The sequence below is a fragment of the Salvelinus fontinalis genome, chromosome 1 (assembly GCF_029448725.1).
Source record: "Salvelinus fontinalis isolate EN_2023a chromosome 1, ASM2944872v1, whole genome shotgun sequence".
NCBI lineage: Eukaryota > Metazoa > Chordata > Actinopteri > Salmoniformes > Salmonidae > Salvelinus > Salvelinus fontinalis.
In genome coordinates this window covers 68,862,271-68,884,845 of record NC_074665.1, presented here as the reverse complement: position 1 = coordinate 68,884,845, position 22,575 = coordinate 68,862,271, and the positions used below count along the sequence as shown (strand labels likewise).

The 22,575-nt window shown below is 42.1% G+C and overlaps 1 protein-coding gene across 1 annotated transcript in view; it reads right to left on the bottom strand.

Annotated features, from left to right (window-relative positions):
• ankfn1 (ankyrin repeat and fibronectin type III domain containing 1) overlaps positions 1–22,575 on the bottom strand; it is a 232,680-nt gene that overhangs the window by 165,904 nt on the left and 44,201 nt on the right. Inside the window, exon 5 of the mRNA XM_055931431.1 lies at positions 21,630–21,901. Within this exon, the coding sequence (XP_055787406.1) occupies positions 21,630–21,901 (272 nt within the window). The remainder of the gene's footprint in view (positions 1–21,629; positions 21,902–22,575) is intronic.

Sequence of the window (22,575 nt, the reverse complement as noted above, 5' to 3'; positions counted from 1 at the left end):
GCACTTATCGTAAGAGTAGGGGTGTTAACCCCGGTGTCCTGGCTAAATTCCCAATCTGGCCCTCAAACCATCATGGTCACCTAATAATCCCCAGTTTACAATTGGCTCATTCATCCCCCTCCTCTCCCCTGTAACTATTCCCCAGGTCGTTGCTGCAAATGAGAACGTGTTCTCAGTCAACTTACCTGGTAAAATAAATAAAAAATAAAAAAAATACAGAAGTGGTGCAAATTGGGTGTTCCATTTTTATTTAAAGAAATTCACCAAACTAACTTTCAGCACACGTCTTCCAATGTACTGTATGTCACGTACACATTATACTACTCACACACTTTATTTGTATTGCATATTTGAAATACTTACCTGAATTCCTTAACACCCCACACGTGTCACTACCGAAACGAGGCACAGATCTGGGGAAAATGTCTGCAGCATTGAAGGTTCCCAAGAACACAGTGGCCTCCATCATTCTTAAATGAAAGAAGATTGGAACCACCAAGACTCTTCTTAGAGCTGGCCGCCCAGCCAAATTGAGCAATTGGGGGAGAAGGACCTTGGTCAGGGAGGTGACCAATAACTAGATGGTCACTCTGACAGAGCTCCAGAGTTCCTCTATGGCAATGGGAGAACCTTTCAGAAGGACAACCATCTCTGCAGCACTCCACCAATCAGGCCTTTATGGTAGAGTGGCCAGACAGAAGCAACTCCTCAGTAAAAGGCACATGACAGCCCGCTTGGAGTTGGCTAAAAAGTACCTGAACGACTCTCAGACCATGAGAAACAAGATTCTCTGGTCTGATGAAACCAAGATTGAACGATTTGGCCTGAATGCCAAGTGTCACATCTGGAGGAAACCTGGCACCATCCCTACAGTGAAGCATGGTGGTGGCAGCATCATGCTGTGGGGATGCTTTTCAGCGGCAGGGACTGGGAGACTAGTCAGGATCGAGGGAAAGATGAACGGAGCAAAGTACATAGAGATCCATGATGAAAATCTGCTCCAGAGCGCTCAGGACCTTAGACTGGGTTCTCCTTCCAACAGTGCCTTGACACAATCCTGTCTCTGAGCTCTACGGACAAATCCTTTGACCTCATGGCTTTGTTTTTGCTCGAATATGCACTGTCAACTGTGGGACCTTATATAGACAGGTGTGTGCTTTTCCAAATCATGTCCAATTAATTGAATTTACAACAGGTGGACTCCAATCAAGTTATAGAAACATCTCAAGGATGATCAATGGAAACAGGATGCACCTGAGCTCAATTTAGAGTCTCATAGCAAAGGGTCTGAATACTTATGCAAATAAGGCATTTCTGTTTTTTGTTTTTAATAAATGTTTTCGCTTCATTGTTATGGGGTATTGTGTGTTGATTGATGAGGGTTTTTATTTATTTTATCCATTTTAGAATAAAAATGTGGACATAAGAAAATGTGGAAATAGTCAAAGGGTCTGAATACTTACCGAATGCACTGTCAATTATATTTCAGTGTAAAACACTTTTTTATACTTTTACAGAAATGTCTACAAACCTGTTTTTGCTTTGTCATTATAGGGTATTGTATGTAGATTGATGAAGGAAAAAACAATGTAATCAATTTTAGAATAAGGCTGTAACATAACAAATTGTGGAAAAAGTCAAGGGGTCTGAATACTTTCCAAATGCACTGTATATCTCTGTGATGTCAATTATTTTGGTTTCGATTTGGAAAATGTTGACTTATTTTAGACTTTAAAGAATCCCCATAGCTAACATATGGCTGGCTATGTCATTTGCACAGATGTACATCCCAGCAAACATGTGTTTTTGTCCCAAAACCGTACCATACACATTTGACATATTAGATGTCGGTATTGACACTTTTTAAAGGCCCCATCACCTGGTGATATTTGTAGGGGTGTGGTTTAAGGCACATTCATTCCACAGTCATGTTTGTGTTTCGGTAGTCACATCAAAAGGACAGCATTATTTTTTAAACATCTTTCTGAAAACTAACAACATAACTAATTAAATCAGTATCTTCAATGTAATAATAGAACAACAAGCTGTTCCATTAAAATAATAGTGTTAAATCATGAATTGCTTTACGTTTAGGAGTCCGTGTTGGGGACAGCTACCTCTCAATAGAAATGTGTATAAACAATGACTTTGTACTATATTCATTTAACAATATATTTCTTATTGCCTTGGATTGAAAATAAATGTCCTAAGTTCGGAGACTTAACAGAGGACTTACATAGTTTTTTTGAGGTGGGACTGCAATTTACACCACTTCTGTAGAATCACCCATATAGGGAATAGGGTTCCATTTGGAACAGCCCCCTGACTAGCGTGTTGGTATTTGGTGAATGTCATTCTCTCTCTAGGCTGCTCTGTACTGCTGTCCTGTCTCTTTAATGTCTGAGGTTCTCTCAGTCTGCTAATTCAGTCACTGTGAGTGTGTGTACGCGTTCGTGCGTGTGCGTAAGGCAACAGATAGCAATGCAACGGACTGCTTCAGGTTCACCTCCTACAGCTCTGTAATTACTGAGGACAGAGAAAGAACCATGACCTTTACTGGAAGGGGAGAATTGAAAGAGAGAGAGAGAGTGTTAATTTAACTTTTGTTTATTAACTATTTAACTTGGGGGGAGAAAGAGAGAGATGGGAGAGAAAGAGTGAGAGAGAGAGGTGGGAGAGAGAGTGAGAGACGTAGGAGAGAGAGTGAAAGAGGTCGGAGAGAGAGAGATGGGAAAGAGAGGTGGAAGAGAAATAGGCGTGAGAGAGGTGGGGGAGAGGGAGAGAGGGGTGGGAGAGAAAGAGAGAGGTGGGGGAGAGAGAGTGAAAGAGGTCAGAGAGAGATGGGAAAGAGAGGTGGAAGAGAAAGAGGCGTGAGAGAGAGGTGGGGGAGAGGGAGAGAGGGGTGGGAGAGAGAGGGGGGTGTGTGTGAGAGAGAGGGGTGTGAGAGAGAGGGGTGTGAGAGAGAGGGGTGTGAGAGAGAGGGGTGTGAGAGAGAGGGGTGTGAGAGAGAGGGGTGTGAGAGAGAGGGGTGGGAGAGAGAGAGGGGGGGTGGGAGTGTGTGTGAGAGAGAGGGGTGGGAGAGAGAGAGAATGAGATAAAGGCATCATTACATTTAATTGACTTGAATTCACAGACACAGAAAATCTATATTTATTATGGATATCATGAACTGCTTAGTTTCAATAATCTGTTTAAGTGGGAAATTGCCTGGCGCCCAGCAGGAGAGGTGTTAGCAGGCTGTGAAACACTAGCTGACCCATACATTACTCTTTTACTACTGTAGTATCATTAATTCATCTTTCATCTTTGGTTTCCATCAATCAAAAAATCAGATAAAAAATGTCACGACAGGCCTGATGGAAACAGCTAATTTGTTGGTAAACTTTGCAAATGTCGACAAAGCAAAATAAGGTAGACAAGGTGGGATAACGTTTTTGTTGGTGAAATAGATTATGCAACAATTGCGGTGAAATTGCTTTTAATGTGCCAATATTGACATAATAACCATCTTGTCGAGGCAAACTTGGAGTCACACGATGCTATGTTGTGTGCTCCTCCCACTGTGACTTGGAAAAGCCCAGTTTACTACGCTACAGATGAAATAAGTTAACAACTTCCCAAGGTGGTGAAAGTGCACAGTGATGAGCTTGACGCTCCTTTCCAATAAATATTGAGGGTCTTGATTTGTATGGTGATGACATGATGATAGGTGCTTGGCTGCGAGATCACAAATAACAATTCTCCTGCGCTTATCCATGACCTCATCATGTACCCTCCACACTGTATCTGCCAGTTGTTGGCCAGAGCACACATGCCAAGACCAGAGTGGGCACATTCGCTGTTTATTGAAGACTTTTCTGCCAAAACCCTTGACAGAGATACAAACAGGATGGACACACTTAAAAATGTCTCTTTAAAAGTTTTACAACTAGGTGATTTTTATGTGAACTACTTCATGACGCGCAGCTTTGTATCTGCAACAAGTTCATTTGATAGAAAATAAAATAAAAGCAGATTTATTAAGGATCCCCCAGTTCCTGGTAGGGCAGCAGCTACTCTTCCTGGGGTCCAGCAACATTAAGGCAGTTATATACACAACAAATATTACATGACATTACATTTCATAACACTTTTCACAACTAATTAAGTGTGCTCCCTCAGGCCACTATTCTACTACCACATATCTACAATACAAAATCTATGTATATGTGTGTGTAGAGTGCGTGTGTAAGGCTACTGCTTCTCATCAAGCCAGCTGTCAAGCCTGTCTCTCCCTACTCATGAGCTGATGGGTGGGTGAGCTGAATGTTTTAACATACTGTACCTTAGAGGTCTCATGCTGTTGTAAAGACAAGTAATAATACTACTAAGCCTAAGTGTACAAACTGTAGGTATGCACAATGTGATATACTTTTTTTTTTTAATGGCAGTATACGTATTCTATTATAGAATTACACTGAGCAAAAATATAAATGCAACATGCAACAATTTCAAAGATTTTACTGAGTTACAATTCATATAAGGAAATCAGTCAATTTAAATAAATTCATTAGGCCCTAATCTATGGATTTCACATGACTGGGAATAGAGATAAGCATTTGTTGGTCACAGATACCTTTAAAAGAAAAGTAGGGGCGTGGATCCGAAAACCACTGAGTATCTGGTTTGAACACCATTTGCTTGACGCAGCGCGACACATCTCCTTCGCATAGTGTTGATCAGGCTGTTGATTGTGGCCTGTGGAATGTTGTCCCACTCTGCAATGGCTGTGCGAAGTTGCTCAATATTGTCAGGAACTGGAACACGCTGTCGTACACATCCAGATTATCCCAAACATGCTCAATGGGTGTCATGTCTGGTGAGTATGCAGGCAATGGAAGAACTGGGACATTTTCAGCTTCCCGGAATTGTGTGCAGATCCTTGCGACATTGGGCCGAGCATTATCATGCTGAAACTTGAGGTGATCGCGAAGGATGAATGGCACGACAATGGACCTCAGGATGCCGTCACGGTATCTCTGTGAATTCAAATTGCCATTGATAAAATACAATTGTGTTCTTTGTACGTAGCTTATGCCTGCCCATGCCATAACCCCACCGGGCACATCATTGACATAAGCAAAACGCTCGCCCACTTGACGCCATACACGCCTTCTGCCATCTGCCTGGTACAGTTCAAACCGGGCTTCATCTGTGAAGAGCACACTTCTCCAGCGTGCCAGTGGTCATCGAAGGTGAGCATTTACCCACTGAAGTCGGTGACGACGCCGAACTGCAGTCAGGTCAAGACGCTAGTGCGTATATGAGCTTCCCTGAGACGGTTCTGACAGTTTATGCAGAAATTCTTCAGTTTTGCAAACCCATAGCGGGATGTGGAGGTACTGTGCAGGTGTGGTTACACGTGGCCTGCGGTTGTGAATCCGGTTGGAGGTACTGCCAAATTCTCCAAAACAATGTTGGAGGTAGCTTATGGTAGAGAAATTAACATTAAATTCTCTAGCAACAGCTCTGGTGGACATTCCTGCAGTCAGCATGAAAATTACACACTCCGTCAAAACTTGAGACATCGGTTGAATTGTGTTGTGTGACAAAACTGCACATTTTAGAGTGGCTTTTATTGTCCCCAGCACAAAATTCACCTGTATAATGATCATGCTGGTTAATCAGCTTCTTGATATGCCACACTAGTCAGGTGGATGGATTATCTTGGCAAAGGAGAAATGCTCACTAACAAGGATGCAAACAAATTTGTGCATAACATTTGAGAGAAATAAGCTTTTTGTGCGTATGAAAATGTCTGGGATTTTTTTTATTCATGAAACATGGGACCAACACTTTACATGTTTTTATATTTTTGTTCAGTATAGTATTGAATGAAAGTAAAACTAAGTACAGTGCATTTGGAAAGTATGTTGTTACATTACAGGCTTATTCTAAAATGTATTTAAAAAAATATTTTCCTCATCCAGCTACACACAATACCCTGTAATGACAAAGCGAAAACAGGTTTTTAGAAATGTTTGCAAATGTATTAAAATTATAAAACAGACATACCTTATTTAAATAATTATTCAGACCTTTTGCTATGAGACTCGAAATTGAGCTCAGGTGCATCTTGTTTACATTGGTTATCCTTGAGATGTTTCTACAACTTGATTGGAGTCCACCTGTGGTAAAGTCAATTGATGGGACATGATTTGGAAAGGCACACAACCGTCTAAAAAAGTGCATGTCCGAGCAAAAACCAAGCCATGAGGTCGAAGGAATTCCTTGTAGAGCTCCGAGACAGGATTGTGTCGAGGCACAGATCTGGAGAAGGGTACTAAAAAATGCAGCATTGAAGGTCCCCAAGAAGACAGTGGCCTCCAACATTCTTAAATTGAAGAAGTTTGGAAACAGCAAGACTACCTAGAGCTGGCTGCCTCGCCAAACTGAGCAATCGGCGGAAAAGGGCCTTGGTCAGGTAGGTGAGCAAGAACCCGATGGTCATTCTGACAGAGCTCCACAGTTCCTCTGTGGAGATGGGAGAACCTTCCAGAAGGAAAACCATCTCTGCAGTACTCCACCAACCAGGCCTTTATGGCAGAGTGGCCAGACGGAAGACATTTCTCAGTAAAAGGCACATGACAGCCCGCTTGGAGTTTGCCAAAAGGCACCTGGAGGAAACCTGGCACCTTCCCACCGCGAAGCATGGTGGTGGCAGCATCATGGTGTGGGGATGTTCTTCAGCGAAAGGGACTGGGAGACTAGTCAGGATCGAAGGAAAGTTGAACGGAGCAAAGTACAGAGAGATCCTTGATGAAAACCTGCTCCAGAGCGCTCAGGACCTCAGACTGAGGTAAGGTTCACCTTCACACAGGTCAACAACCCTTAGCACACAGCCAAGACAGCGTGGGAGTGGCTTCGGGAGAAGTCTCTGAATGTGCTTGAATGGCCCAGCCAGAGCCCGGACTTGAACCCGATCGGGTTCATCTCTGGAGAGACCTGAAAATAGCTGTGCAGCGAACCTCCATGTGACAGAGCTTGAGAGGATCTGCAGAGAAGAATGGGAGAAACTCCCCAAGTACAGGTGTGCCAAGCGTGTAGCGTCATACCCAAGAAGACATGAGGCTGTAATCGATGCCAAAGGTGCTAAAACAAAGTACTGAGTAAAGGATCTGAATAGTTACAGTTGAAGTCGGAAGTTTACATACTTAGGTTGGAGTCATTAAAACTAATTTTTCAACCACTCCACAAATTCTTGTTAACAAACTAGTTTTAGCAAGTCGGTTAGGACATCTACTTTGTGCATGACACAAGTAATTTTTCCAACAATTGTTTACAGACAGATTGTTTCATTTATAATTCACTGTATCACAATTCCAGTGGGTCAGAAGCGTACATACACTAAGTTGACTGTGCCTTTATATGGCTTGGAAAATTCCAGAAAATTATGTCATGGCTTTAGAAGCTTCATCATTTGAGTCAATTGGAGGTGTACCTGTGGATGTATTTCAATGCCTACCTTCAAAGTCAGTGCCTCTTTGCTTGACATCATGGGAAAATCAAAAGAAATCAGCCAAGACCTCAGAAGAAAATTGAGGACCTCCACAAGTCTGGTTCATCCTTGGGAGCAATTTCTAAATGCCTGAAGGTACCATGTTCATCTGTACAAACAATAGTACGAATGTATAAACACCATGGGACCACGCAGGTGTCATACCGCTCATGAAGGAGACTCCTAGAGATGAACGTATTTTGGTGAAAAAAGTGCAAATCAATCCCAGAACAACAGCAAAGGACCTTGTGAAAATGCTGGAGGAAACAGGTACAAAAGTATCTATATCCACAGTAAAACGAATCCTATATCGACCTAACCTGAAAGGCAGCTCAGCAAGGAAGAAACCACTGCTCCAAAACCGCCATGAAAAAGACAGACTACGGTTTGCACCTGCACATGAGGACAAAGATGGTACTTTTTGGAGAAATGTCCTCTGGTCTGATGAAACAAAAATAGAAATCTTTGGCCATAAAGACCATCGTCATGTTTGGAGAAAAAAGGGGGAGGCTTGCAAGCCGAAGAACACCATCCCAACCTTGAAGCACGGAGGTGGCAGCATCATGTTGTGGGGGTGCTTTGCTGCAGGAGGGACTGGTGCACTTCACAAAATAGAGGGCATCTTGAGGAAGGAAAATTATGTGGATATATTGAAGCAACATCTCAAGACATCAGTTAGGAAGTTAAAGTTGACTCTCTGAGGTCATTAAAGATCCCATGGCACTTATTGTAAGAGTAGGGGTGTTAACCCCGGTGTCCTGGCTAAATTCCCAATCTGGCCCTCAAACCATCATGGTCACCTAATAATCCCGAGTTTACAATTGGCTCATTCATCCCCTTCCTCTCCCCTGTAATTATTCCCCAGGTCGTTGCTGCAAATGAGAACGTGTTCTCAGTCAACTTACCTGGTAAAATAACGGTAAAATAAATCAAAATAAAAAAGCGTGGGTCTTCCAAATGGACAAGGACCCCAAGCATACTTCCAAAGTGGTGGCAAAATGTCTTAAGAACAACAAAGTCAAGGTATTGGAGTGGCCATCACAAAGCCCTGACCTCAATCCGAGAGAACATTTGTGGGCAGAACTGAAAAAGTGTGTGTGAGCAAGGAGGCCTACAAACCTGACTCAGTTACACCAGCTCTGTCAGGAGGAATGGGCCAAAATGCACCCATCTAATTGTGGGAAGCTTGTGGAAGGCTACCCAAAATGTTTGACACAAGTGAAACAATTGAAAGGCAATGCTACCAAATACTCATTGAGTGTATGTAAACTTCTGACCCACTGGGAATGTGATGAAAGAAATAAAAGCTGAAATAAATCATTCTCTGTACTATTATTCTGACATTTCACATTCTTAAAATACAGTGGTGATCCTAACTGACCTCAGACAATTTTTACAAGGATTAAATGTCAGGAATTGTGAAAAACTGAGTTTAAATGTACTTGGCTAAGGTGTATGTAAACTTCCAACTTCAACTGTATGTAAATGTTTTATTTCAGTTTTTATACATTTCTAAAAACCTATTTTCTCTTTGTCATTATGGGATATTATGTGTAGATTGACGAGGATTTTTATTTATTTAATCCATTTTAGAAAAAGGCTGTAACGTAACAAAATGTGGACGAAGTCGAGGGGTCTGAATACTTTCCAATGCACTGTATATGTTCTTCCCTAGAGCGCATGAAAATAACTCTGATTTATGCATATGTACTTTGGATGGTGCCCATATTGACTGTGTCCGTGCTTACAAATATCTGGGCATCTAGATAGACGAAAAGCTGTATTTTAAAAAGCATATTGATGAATTAGTTAAGAAGTTGAGAATAAAAATAGGCTTCTTCTATAGAAATCGGTCATGCCTCTCTCTTAATAGTAGAAAACAGATTATTCGGTCGACGTTCCTACCAGTCATAGACTATGGCCACAACTTCTATTGTATATTAAGTTTATCATAGCGCACTGCCAGTACTTGACTTGGTCTGGAGCTCACTGGATCTGCTGCTGATGATATGTACAGTACATTTGGATTATTCCAGTTTACTGCTAAATGTCTCTCTGTGAACATAAACTGATAACTGAATGTCTTTCTTTAGCACCATAACATCCCTAACAAGCATGACCCTGTTCATACAGTAGTATCTTAATGTGGAGTAAATTATCATCACACACACACGAGTCTTAACGCGCCACGTTTCTCACGGGAGGAGAAAGGAGTGGTCACAAACCAACGCTCAGCGTATCTGAACTAAAATAGCCCCACTCTCTCTTTCTCTCACACACACACGCTCTCTCTCCGCCCCAGACAGTCCAGCCCTCCTTCCAGTCCTTCTCACTTCACCTTGCTAATTTGAACAAGGCTTTATTTTGCTGTTTGTCAGCAGCTGAACTGTAGCGCGGTTGTTAGACCTCTCCCATGGCTAATTAGGGGACCAATGCTAGCATTCATGGCCCAGCGCGGAGCCCCGTTCTGGGGGAGGTCGCGGCCGCGCTGTCCCTCCTGGCAGCCAGCTCCTGGCACCTCCAAGGCCCTGCGGCCGCCATATTAAGTGACTGCTGAAATTCATGGCCCTGCCTGCCCGCGCTATGCTGGGCTGCCCAGGGTAGGGGTGTGGGTTACTGTGTGTGTTGGGGAGAATGGGTGGGTTACCAATGACAACGCATGCTTTCTCAAACACCCTAGAGCAGGAACGACACATTAGTAAATAATGTGGCTACACTATTTCTTTATTTACTACTGGGAGGTGAGACGTGAGCAATTATACACAAAGTATGGAAGTGTGTGGTGTGTGTACGCAATATACTGAATGTTATGTATGTATTTTTATGTGTGTCAGTTGGTGTGTGTCAACTCATATCTTATTCACATACACACTGCGCAGGGAGGAGGTGTGTATATGAGGGCAGAACAGCCATCCTCCTTTCTGAGCGGTTTTGTTTGAAGAGATTAGTCTTAATAAAATGCCAATTTGAATTCATCCAACTAATATTTCATGCTGGGGGTAATGCATGGAGCAGAACAACACTTTAAATGGTGTTCAGAACAGCCTGCTTGACTTGTCCTGTGATATGATTAGTCCATGGGGAATAGGTTGGTTAATACACCCTCTGTCCTGTCCTGCATGGGTCTCTGTTTGTGTGTGTGTGTGTGCATAGAGAAACAGAGACTAATGACATAAATAAGCTAAACATGAATGAGTAATACACATCTCCGTGTATGTGATGTGTTGTTACACTATCCACCGTTTTCTAATGTATTAGGACTGATGAAGATTACATAAATTACAAAGGGTAATTTTCCTGAGAAAATATAGTGTGCTTGCTTCAGCTGTCCAAAATCATGTTGTATTTACAAGGGACATGCAGCAGCAGCGTTGGAAAAAGTACCCAATTGTCAAAAGTAAAGATACCTTAATAGTAAAGTCACCCAGTAAAATACAACATGAGTACAAGTCAAAAAGTATTTGATTTAAAATATATTTAAGCATCAAAAGTAAATGTAATTGCTAAAATATTCTTAAGTATCAAATGTAAAAGTATAAATCATTTAAAATTCCTTATTTTAAATGGATATTTTACGGATAGCCAGGGGCACACACCAACACTCAGACATAATTTACAAACAAAGCATTTGTGTTTAGTGAGTCTGCCAGATCAGAGACGGTAGGGATGACCAGGGATGTTCTCTTGATAAGTGTGTGAATTGGACCATTTTCCTGTCCTGCTAAGCATTCAAAATGTAACATGTACTTTGGGTGTCAGGGAAAATATATGTAATGAGTAAAAAGTACATTATTTTCTTTAGGAATGTAGTGGAGTAAAGGTTATCCCAAAAAATGTATTGTAAAGTACAGATACCCAAACAATCTACTTAAGTAGTACTTTAAAGTAATTTTACTTAACTACTTTACACCACTGCTATACAGTAAGTTGGGCACCAGGTTTTTTTACATAAACCTGCAAGTGACCATCTGTTTTCATATCATAAGTAGGACCCTGAGTTTTCCTGACCAAGTGAGAAGACTGTAGCTAGGACCTCAAGTTAATCCTGGCTGGGTCAGGAATAACTCCTGTCCCTAGCCAACAGCCACGCACAACTCCTGCACCAGTAAGTTACTGTATACAGTGTTTTGATTTTTTTTTCTTCTTACATTTTGTTACATTACAGCCTTATTCTAAAATGTATCCCCCCAAAAATTCCCTCATCAATCTACACAAAACACCCCATAATAACAAAGCGAAAACAGGTTATTTTAAATGTTTTTTTAATTCAGACACCCTTCACTATGAGACTCGAAATTGAGCTCAGGTGCATCCTGTTTCCATTGATCACCCTTGAGATGTTTCTACAACTTGATTGGAGTCCACATGTGGTAAATTCAATTGATTGGACATGATTTGGAAAGGCACACACCTGTCTATATAAGGTCCCACAGTAGACAGGGCATGTCAGAGCAAAAACCAAGCCATGAGGTCGACGGAATTGTCTGTAGAGCTCCGAGACAGGATTGTGTTGAGGCACAGATCTAGGGAAGGGTACCAAAACATTTATGCAGCATTGATGGTCCCCAAGAACACAGTGGACTCCATCATTCTTAAATGGATGAAGATTGTAACCAACAAGACTCTTCCTAGAGCTGGCTGCCCAGGCAAACTGAGCAATCGGGGGAGAAGGGCCTTGGTCAGGGAGGTGACCAAGAACCCGATGGTCACTCTGACAGAGCTCCAGAGTTCCTCTGGGGAGATGGGAGAACCTTCCAGAAGAACAACCATATCTTCCGCACTCCATCAATCATGCCTTTATGGTAGAGTGGCCAGACAGAAGCAACTCCTCAGTAAAAGGCACAAGACAGCCCGCTTGGAGTTTGCCAAATGGCACCTAAAGACTCTCAGACCTTGAGAAACAAAATTCTCCAGTCTAATGAAACCAAGATTGAACTCTTTGGCCTGAATGCCAAGCATCACGTATGGAGGAAACCTGGCACCATCCCTACAGTGAAGCATGGTGGTGGCAGCATCATGTTGTGGGGATGTTTTTCAGGAAAGATGAACAGAGTCAAGTACAGAGATCATTGATGAAAATCTGCTCCAGTATGCTCAGGACCTCAGACTGGAGTGAAGATTCATCTTCCATCATGACAACGGCCCTTAGCACACAGCCAAGACAACACAGGAGTGGCTTCGGGACAAGTCTCTGAATGTCCTTGAGTGGCCCAGCTTGAGCCCGGATTTGAACCGGAACTAATATCTCTGGAGAGACCTGAAAATAGCTATGCAGCAACACTCCCCATCCAACCAGACAGAGCTTAACTTTTTAGGGCTGCAGGGGCAGTATTGAGTAGCTTGGATGAAAGGTGCCCATTTCAAACGGCCTCGTACTCAATTCTTGCTCGTACAATATGCATATTATTATTACTATTGGATAGAAAACACTCTCTAGTTTCTAAAACCGTTTGAATTATATCTGTGAGTAAAACAGAACTCATTTTGCAGCAAACTTCCTGACAGGAAGTGGAAAATCTGAAATCGATGCTCTGTTCCAGGGCATCCCTATTAATTTGCTTGATATGTATTAGTATACATGCACTTCATACGCCTTCCACTAGATGTCAATAGGCAGTGAGAGAAGAAATGGAGTGTATAGCTTGATCTGAGGTCGAATAAGAGCTCTTGGCATGACGTGACAACAATTTCCTGTTTTCAGGAAGGCGCGAGTGGGAACCGGGGATTGCCTTCTGAAAAGCTGTCGTTATAGACGGCTACTATCTCCGGCTTTGATTTTATTTGATAAATGTGACAATATCATCGTAAAGTATGTTTTTTCAAAATAGTTTTATCATATTATTGAACATTTTTCAGGAGGTTAGGCGTGTTGCGTTCGTTCACGAAGGAGAGCTTCGCGCCACTTGGCTAGTCTGCTTGCTAATTCAAGAGGGAAAAAGGACATTCTAAAACCAAACAACGATTGTTCCCGACAAAGGACCCCTTGTACAACATTCTGGTGGAAGATCATCAAAAATAGGACCCATTTATGATGTTATTTCATATATCTGTCGAACATGTTTACTATTAGTTTGCGCCCAGATTTTGTGCGCTCTCTCGCTATAACGTAAGCTGTATGTCGTACTGAAGTTATTTTTAGAATTCTAACAAGGCGATTGCATTAAGAACTAGTGTATCTATCATTTCCTATACAACATGTATTTTTTAGTAAAGTTTATGAATAGTTATTTGGTCAGAATAGGTGAGTGTCAGAAATATACCCGGACATTCTGGGAAAAAGATGCTACGTTAGCACAATGTATAACCACGGATTTCAGCTCTAAATATGCACATTTTCGAACAAACCATATATGTATTGTGTAATATGATGTTATAGGACTGTCATCTGATGAAGTTTATGAAGGTTAGTGAAATAATTAATATCTTTTGCTGGTTTTGTCGCTATCGCTACCGTTTGCCTTGAATCAATGCTGTTGTGTGGTTGGCTATTGTAGTAAGCTAATATAACGCTATATTGTGTTTTCGCTGTAAAACACTTAAAAAATCGGAAATATTGGCTGGATTCACAAGATGTTTGTCTTTCATTTGCTGTACACCATGTATTTTTCAGAAATGTTTTATAATGAGTATTTAGGTATTTCACGTTGGTGTCTGTAATTACTCTGGCTGCTTCGGTGCTATTTGTGACGGTAGCTGTGATGGTAGGTGCAATGTAAAACTGATTTATACCTCAAATATGCACATTTTTTTAACAAAACATAGATTTATTGTATAACATGTTATAAGACTGTCATCTGATGAAGTTGTTTCTTGGTTAGTTTGGTTGGTTCTTGGTTAGTTTGGTTGGTTTTGTGCAAGCTACCTGTGCTGTGAAAAATGTCTGTGCTTTTTTGTATTTGGTGGTGAGCTAACATAAATATACGTGGTGTTTTCGCTGTAAAACATTTAAAAAAATCGGACATGTTGGCTGGATTCACAAGATGTTTATCTTTCATTTTCTGTATTGGACTTGTTAATGTGTGAAAGTTAAATATTTCTAAAAAATATCTTTTGAATTTCGCGCCCTGCACTTGAGCTGGCTGTTGTCATAAGTGTACCGACATTGGGCTTGCAGCCATAAGAGGATCTGGGAGAATGGGAGAAACTGATTGGACAGGTTCGCGCTTCAGTTTTCGGGCAAAACACTGTATTTAACCATGGCAAGGTGAATATGGCAGAATACAAACAGTGGTCATTCCATCCGCGAGGAAATCAAACAGGCAAAACGTCAGTATAGAGACAGAGTGGAGTCGTAATTCAACGGCTCAGACACAAGACGTACATGGCAGCATCTACAGACAATCACGGACTACAAAAGAAAAACCAGCCATGTCGCGGATACCGACGTCTTACTTCTGGACAAGCTAAACACGTTCGTTGCCTGCTTTGAGGATAACACAGTGCCACCGACGCAGCCAGCTACCAAGGACTGTGGGCTCTCCTTCTCTGTGGCCGATGTGAGTAAAACATTGAAATATGTTAACCCTCGCAAAGCTGCTGGCCCAGACGGATCCCTAGCCGCGTTCTCAGAGCATGCGCAGACCAGCTGGCTGGTGTGTTTACGGACATATTCAATCTCTCCCTATCTCAGTCTGCTGTCCCCACATGCTTCAAGGTGGTCACCATTGCTCCTGTTCCCAGGAAAGCAAAGGTAACTGAACTAAATGACTATCGCCCCGTAAGACTCACTTCTGTCATCATAAAGTGCTTTGAGAGACTAGTCAAGAAACATATCACCTCCACCTTACCTGTCACCCTAGACACACTTCAATTTGCTTACCGCCCCAATAGGTTAATTGATGATGCAATCGCCATCACACTGCTCTATTCCATTTGGACAAGAGGAATACCTATGTAAGAATTCTGTTAATTGACTATAGCTCAGCATTCAACAACATAGTCCCCTCAAAGCTCATCATTAAGTTAGGCCCTGGGTCTGAACCCCACCCTGTGCAATTGGGTTATGGACTTCCTGACAGGTCGCCCCCAAACAACACCTCCACTTCACTGATCCTCAACACTGGGGTACCACAAGGGTGCATGCTCAGCCCCCCTGTACTCCCTGTTCACCCATGATTGTGTGGCCATGCACGCCTCCAAGTCAAGAGGCTGAAGAAATTTGGCTTGTCACCTAAAACCCTCACAAACTTTTACAGACGCACAATTGAGAGCATCTAGCCGGGATGTATCAACGCCTGGTATGGCAACTGCACCGCCAACAACCGCAGGACTTTAATAATGTCACTTTAATAATGTTTATATATCTTGCATTACTCATCTCATACTGTATGTATATACTATATTATCTACTGTATTTTAGTCTATGCCACTCTGACATTGCTCATCCATATATTTATATATTCTTAATTCAATTCCTTACTTAGATTTGTGTGTATTAGGTATTTGTTGTGAAATTGTTAGATAATACTTGTTAGATATTGCTACACTGTCGGAACTAGAAAGCACAAACATTTCGCTACACCCACAATAACATCTGCTAAACACGTGTATGTGATCAATAAAATTAGATTTGATACTCCCCAAATACAGGTGTGCCAAGCTTGTAGCGTCATATCCAAGAAGACTTGGGTAATCGCTGCCAAAGGTGCTTCAACAAAGTACGGAGTAAAGGGTTTTTATGTTTAATAAATGTGCAAACATTTCTAAAAACCTGTTTTTGCTTTGTCATTATGGGGTATTGTGTGTAGATTGAAGAGACATTTTTTTTTAATACATTTTAGAATAAAGCTGTAAAGTATAAGGGATTTGAATACTTTCCGAATGCACTGTATATAGTTCATACAGTAGCATAATTAACAGGTGAAGATTACAGCTGTAAGCAGTTGGCAAGGAGACACAGGAGAGACGTGTGTTTGCGGATTATTGTAGGCTTAACTCATTATACCAGTAGCGTGTGTACGTGCATGACATTATGCTGTAAGTACACCTGCTGTTATATCAACAGGACAATTGGGGTCGAACGTAACATCAGCATTCTACAACTCCCTCTTGACTTCCGGAAATTAGTTTTCATCAGCACGCACGCACGCACACGCACACGCACACACACACACACACACACACAATGATGTAGTTAGAGACATGTGCACCGGTACCTGATAGTGTTTACCACTACCTACTGTAACATTTGTCTCTCTTGCAATAATACATGGATTGTACAGAAAAGCACCAAACAAGCAATTTTTTCAGTCAATTTTGGGATGCTCCTGGATAAAAGCAGAGAGGCACTGAGAGTCTGGAAACATACCCTGTTATATAGGAATTCAATGGCAGTCAGTCAAAGTGAGACTGTCAGAGACGGACAGAAACGGTTGATGTTTATTGTTGTGCTAAACAGGGATCATCTAGAAAAGAAACCCCAGCATTGACTCTCTGTCAAAATAAAGGGGGGAAAAACAAGGTGATAGGAAATATGGAGCTGGAGACTAAGGTGAATAGATAACCCCGTCACCTTTAAAGTAGCAGAAGAAGAGGTCCAGAGTAGACTTAAGAGTCAGAGAGGACAGGCTTAACCCTTTTAGTCTTTAGGGGAAACATCCCCACTATACTGAAAAAAATATAACAGCTCAAACAAGGACCATTCCACACATGGCAGCCTAATGAAAATATGTGTGTAGAATTAGTGAGATGTGTGTCTAGAGAAAATGCGTGTGAAAGTGTGTGTAGACTGTGTGTACAGTGTGTGGGGATTATTTGCCACTGAGCTGTGGGGACTGCGTTTCTGCGGTGTATAATGTGTGTGTGTGGCTGAGTGTCTGTGTGTGTGTGGGTTTTATGCTGTGGTGTTTGACTAATAGACAGGCTGAAGGTGGGTCTGGACTCCTGATGGCTGTGGCAGACACCGGAGAATACACCGAGCACGAAAAGAGGAGACGGAGAGGAGATGAGAAAAGAAGGGGAATGGGGGGGGTGCAGTTAATAACATTACAGAACAACAGTGTTACAAAAGAAACTACCCACGCAGCTCCACGCTCAAAGTATTATATTTACAAAGTAGAAAGACAGATCTTTTCCTCCTCAGACAGCATCAAGGCCATTTCAGCAGCCCGTCTGCCACCTGTCGTGCTGTGCTGTGCTGCACTGCGCTCCCCTCACAGAACAGAGACAAACTTTCCACAAAAACAAAAGGCCGTCCCGCTCGTCTTTTATGACACCCAAGGCAAATAGAGCTGTGGATTTTCCATCGGGAGCCTAAGTGACGGGCCTGGGAGAAAAACACTGGAATAGTTGTGTCACTAAGCGGTCTGTCTCTCTCCATCTCTCTCTCCTACTTTAGAGACATTGGTTACATTTTTACCTGACTAACTCATCCGGAATGACATTTCTGCTATGGCTAGAGGTAAAATACATTGGCTGTACCTCAAATAACACCATTTGCCCAAATAGTCCATTAGTTTGGGATAGAGCCATTATTTCTTTGTATCTGGCTCTGGCTAAAAGTAGTGCACTACATAGGTAATAACTAGATGTTATCTAAGAATGAGTAAGGAGAAAGAGAAAAGGCCCAAAAAGGAAGTAGATGTGTTTTTATGACATCCTCTGTGAGTCAGCAGTCCCATAGCTCTACCCAGGATTCATAGGGAGATTTGGACCTGATATTGACAGTTACAGGTAACAATGGCTGACTTACTGGAAGATGGTCCAGAAACAGAGGGGCTTATCAGCCAGTACATATACAGATAATATCCAACTGACATGACTGAAATTCAACTGTAATGAGACAAAGAGAAAATGCAGTAGAATGTTTGGCTAAAACATAGAAGGAACATGCTTAGAGGGCTTGGAAGTGATCAGGCCGACTTATTACCTAACCATCAAATGGTGGCAAAACAAATCCCCCTTAAATTCGATCTCTCAAGGACATCATTCTGTCAACTAGAGTTTCAATGTTACATCAGAGACGCTGGGACTTTCCTCCCACACACATTAGACCTGTTTCCTAATCAGCCACACAGTCAGTCAGGGAAAACTTTGGGCCATGGTAATGTCAGAGGAGGATATTAGATCTGGCTATGATACAGTTGCTTAGCGACTGTTTCACACCGTTTCAGACTGACGTATGACTCTATATGTATTGCGATTCAATACTGTGATTTTATTAAGATTCCATGGTCCAAACATATTGCTGACCATATGTCTGCTGTAGAGAGACAAGAGAGAGCCATGAGAAAATGAGTTTGCTGAAAACAAATTGGCTCCTTATTTAAAAAGAAGACAGAGAACAAGTGTTGGTGCAGGTAGAGCAAACTAAAGCAGAAATATTATTGCGATACTGTCAAAACGATACGACAGAGTATTTATTGTCAAAAATAATATTCAGATATGTAACTGCATCGATTTTTTCCCCATCACTAGGATTATTGTGGTATGTCAATACTGTATCTGTTGATCAGTTTGAAAACCCAGCACCGAGCTTCTGCTTCACGGCAACACAAAACACTTCATTGCACCAAAGCGATACATTGCTCTGTATAGCTCTTGCTCCATTAATCTTTCCTCGATTCCTCCCATCCTCGCCTCCTTCTCAAAACTGAAGAAAGTCAGAGTGGAAGGACTTTGGACCTTCTAATCAAATATGATTGAGAAGGAAGCAAAGAGAGAGGATGCAATGAGGTCCCTTCCATAACCTCTCACCTTGAAGCGGAGAGACAATTCAGCAACTCTTGGAGGAGAATGGAAGTGAATTAAAAAAGCGTATTTATTGCTCAAAGTTTCAGCTTTTCGCCACCTTCAGAGTTTTTTCTACAACTGCCATTGTCCTCCAAGAGTTTCTGAATCTCCTTTTTGCTTCATGTTGCTCCTCAATTCATTCACTTTGGTTGGAGAGGGTTACGCCAGTGTTCCCTTCCCATAACCACTCATCTTCACAGGGTCAGAAGTGGTCAACTAAAGAATACCTCCTCTAACCCCTCATCTTTAGGTCCTGTTGCCATCCAGGAGAAAATCAAGGCCGTTCTCACTACAATAAAGGTCAAGCTGTTTGAAAACCCACAACAGAGCAACTGCACAGCAACCAAAAACACGTAATTGTGCCAAAGCACATTACTCTGTATGGCTCCTTCACAAGTTATCTTTACTCGATTCCTCCCATCCACTCTCCTTGCCTCCCTTTCAAAACTCATTGTAGAAGAAGGTAAGAGTCCTTGAGTGAAGGGCTCTTGGACTTTCTACTCCAAACTATGATTGAGAAGGAAGCGAGGAGGGAGGATGCAATGAAACACAGAAAGACAACTTGAGAAAGAATCCTTTTAAATCTATGAATAACCATAATCTCCATGCAGAACACAGGAAACCAGAAGCAGTCTCAGTCATTAATGTAGCATAACGGCAACCTACATCCCAGTTCACCGACTGACCTTTTAACCCCCTTGGGTTGCTTTTCAAAATATTTTCAATACTTCTGTGTACCTCATGTCCCTCCAATACGTAGGTATTTTGAGGAGGGCCCTCAAGATATTCCTAATTCTGACTACACAACATACTCAGTGGCCTACCAAAACCTACAGATAAAACTGTAGCAGCAGAGACCTGAAATGTGCAGTGTTCAAGTGAATTCTCCAGCTGGCCGCCACCTACAAGGGATCAGCGACCGGGAGTAAGGACAAAGCAGGGCAGGCAACTACGGTGATAAGATGTAACACTGGATTCCAATACCATCATTAGTTAGGTTTTTAGACACTAAATATAGTTTTTGTTAATGTGTTTCTCTCTTAATCATGTTCATGTCATTGTATCTTATGTGAGCAGGACATTTTCTTCATGGCAAAATCCCAAAGTGCTCCATTGTGGAACATGTATTTGTGTAAATAAAAGCCATCTACTCTAATTTGGGTAAATGTTTTCAGATAGTCGTCCTGTCTTCCAGTGCCTCATCAGAGGAAGGTTAGGAGGCAGGTCTGTTCTGTGCTGTGCCAAGCCCAGACTGACTGAATGACTCATAGCAGTGTGGGAAGGCTACAGAATGTACTACTCAGGAAACAGTCATACCTAACATTTGAGGAGGTTTAGGTGAGGTTTTCAAGAGAAGTGTTCTGTACCGTGTTATATAAAAACACTTACCCTAGAGGTATCGAAGTAATGCAGAAGAGGCATGGCATATTGTTTGATTGGCAGACGACAAAAAGGAATGGAGAAACTCTACAGACATTATACAATAGACTTGCATACACCCTTACACTCTCTTTCTCTCTGACAGACACACACTCACCCTGCTGCACAAAGTCTAAAACATGCACATACCATGCCCTTGGGGTATAAGATTCTATCTGCGCAAAGCATAGTTCTGAGATATTGAGCATCAAAGTTTTCACATCCCAGATCGCAGAACTGTTTTGTAGTGAATTCTTATTTCATAACCCATAAAGGTCCTCATCTTAAAGGTACCTAACGTGCAGAGTATCAAACTCCTGTGGATTTGTAAATGCGTTTTATTAGGGTGCAATCTTATGGCTCTGAAATATAAATCTGGATCTGGGACTTCTGAATCAGACATGTTCAGTTTTTATGAAAACTGTAGCTATTTGAATACACAAATGATAGAATAACACTATTTTACCAAGATAGTATTTGATGATGTGTTCTGACTCTAAGATCAAGAGACGAATTACTGTCATGACTGAACAACAACATGTCATCATTTACTTTCAGATTTCTGACAGTGTTGGCATTTTGTTTCTTCTTGCGTGACATTATTGCTGGCTAGATTAACCTAGACCATACTTCGAGGGAGATGGCAGAGACATGTGTTCCGAATGATCCATTTGTATTTGCTCAGGCTTGTGACTGGCTTGCAGATAGAACCTTATAGCGGCAAATTCAAATGGGTGTATGCAGAGAGAACTTTCTAAAAATCTAACTTCATAGACATACAAAGAACCATCTAAAAATCATGCATATTTGACTAACTCGTTTATGACAAAAATGTCAGATGGAACCTTATACTCCCAAGGTCTCAAAACTCTCTCTTAGTCACACAACCACGACACACACACACACATATTTACATTACATTTCTGCACAGTCCTGTACTCACATGTATGTTCCTGAGTTTCTTCTTGCCTCTCTCCAGCCTGCTGAGGAGTCTGTGCTGCTGCTGCTCTCTGGGCGCCGACTGCATCAGACGGTCGTCAACGGATACAGTCTTCCTCAGAGCCGCCCGCTCACCCGCTGTCTCTCCCTCACCCGCTGCTGTTGCTGTCTCATCCAGGGGGAGGCTTCTCACACCCGGGGCCGGTGCTGGGGTTGGGGCCTGGGCTGATGATATGGGAGATGGCTCTGTTCTGTCGAAGTCCCGCTGCACTGAGCCTGGACAACAGAAACCAGAGATGCACCACTGATAACCTACACCAGCATAGACAAAGTGAGATAGTATACAACGCCACACACACACATACGAGCAGACATACATGCATACGCACACACACACACATACATTCAGAAAGCAATGGCACACAAAAACAAAATATATAGAGATCAATAGACAATTAGCGAGAAAGAGAAAAGGAGAGAACTGAAGGAATACAAGTGGACATATTGTGTGGGAGTGAATTGCTCCTTTGGCACCGTCTTAGATAGAACACCAGGATTAATAGTCTCGCTTTGTCTGCAAACAAACAAAACTTAACTGGTCTCTGGTCACCTCAAAGATATGTGCAATCTCAAGCAAACACCTCAAACACACACACAAACACGTACAAACATATACACAAACACACACGCACATTTAATCGGCTGTCTTCCTCTCTTCCCAGCTGTCAGGTGAGGCGGTTTCATCTTTCTCTCTGCTCAGTGTGTCTGTCTGTCTGCTGCGTGCGTGCGTGCGTGCGTGTGTGTGTGTGTGTGTGTGTGTGTGTGTGTGTGTGTGTGTGTGTGTGTGTGTGTGTGTGTGTGTGTGTGTGTGTGTGTGTGTGTGTGTGTGACACAAACATGCACGCACACACAAACGGGAACAATATCAATTGCATACTCCTTGCGTCCTC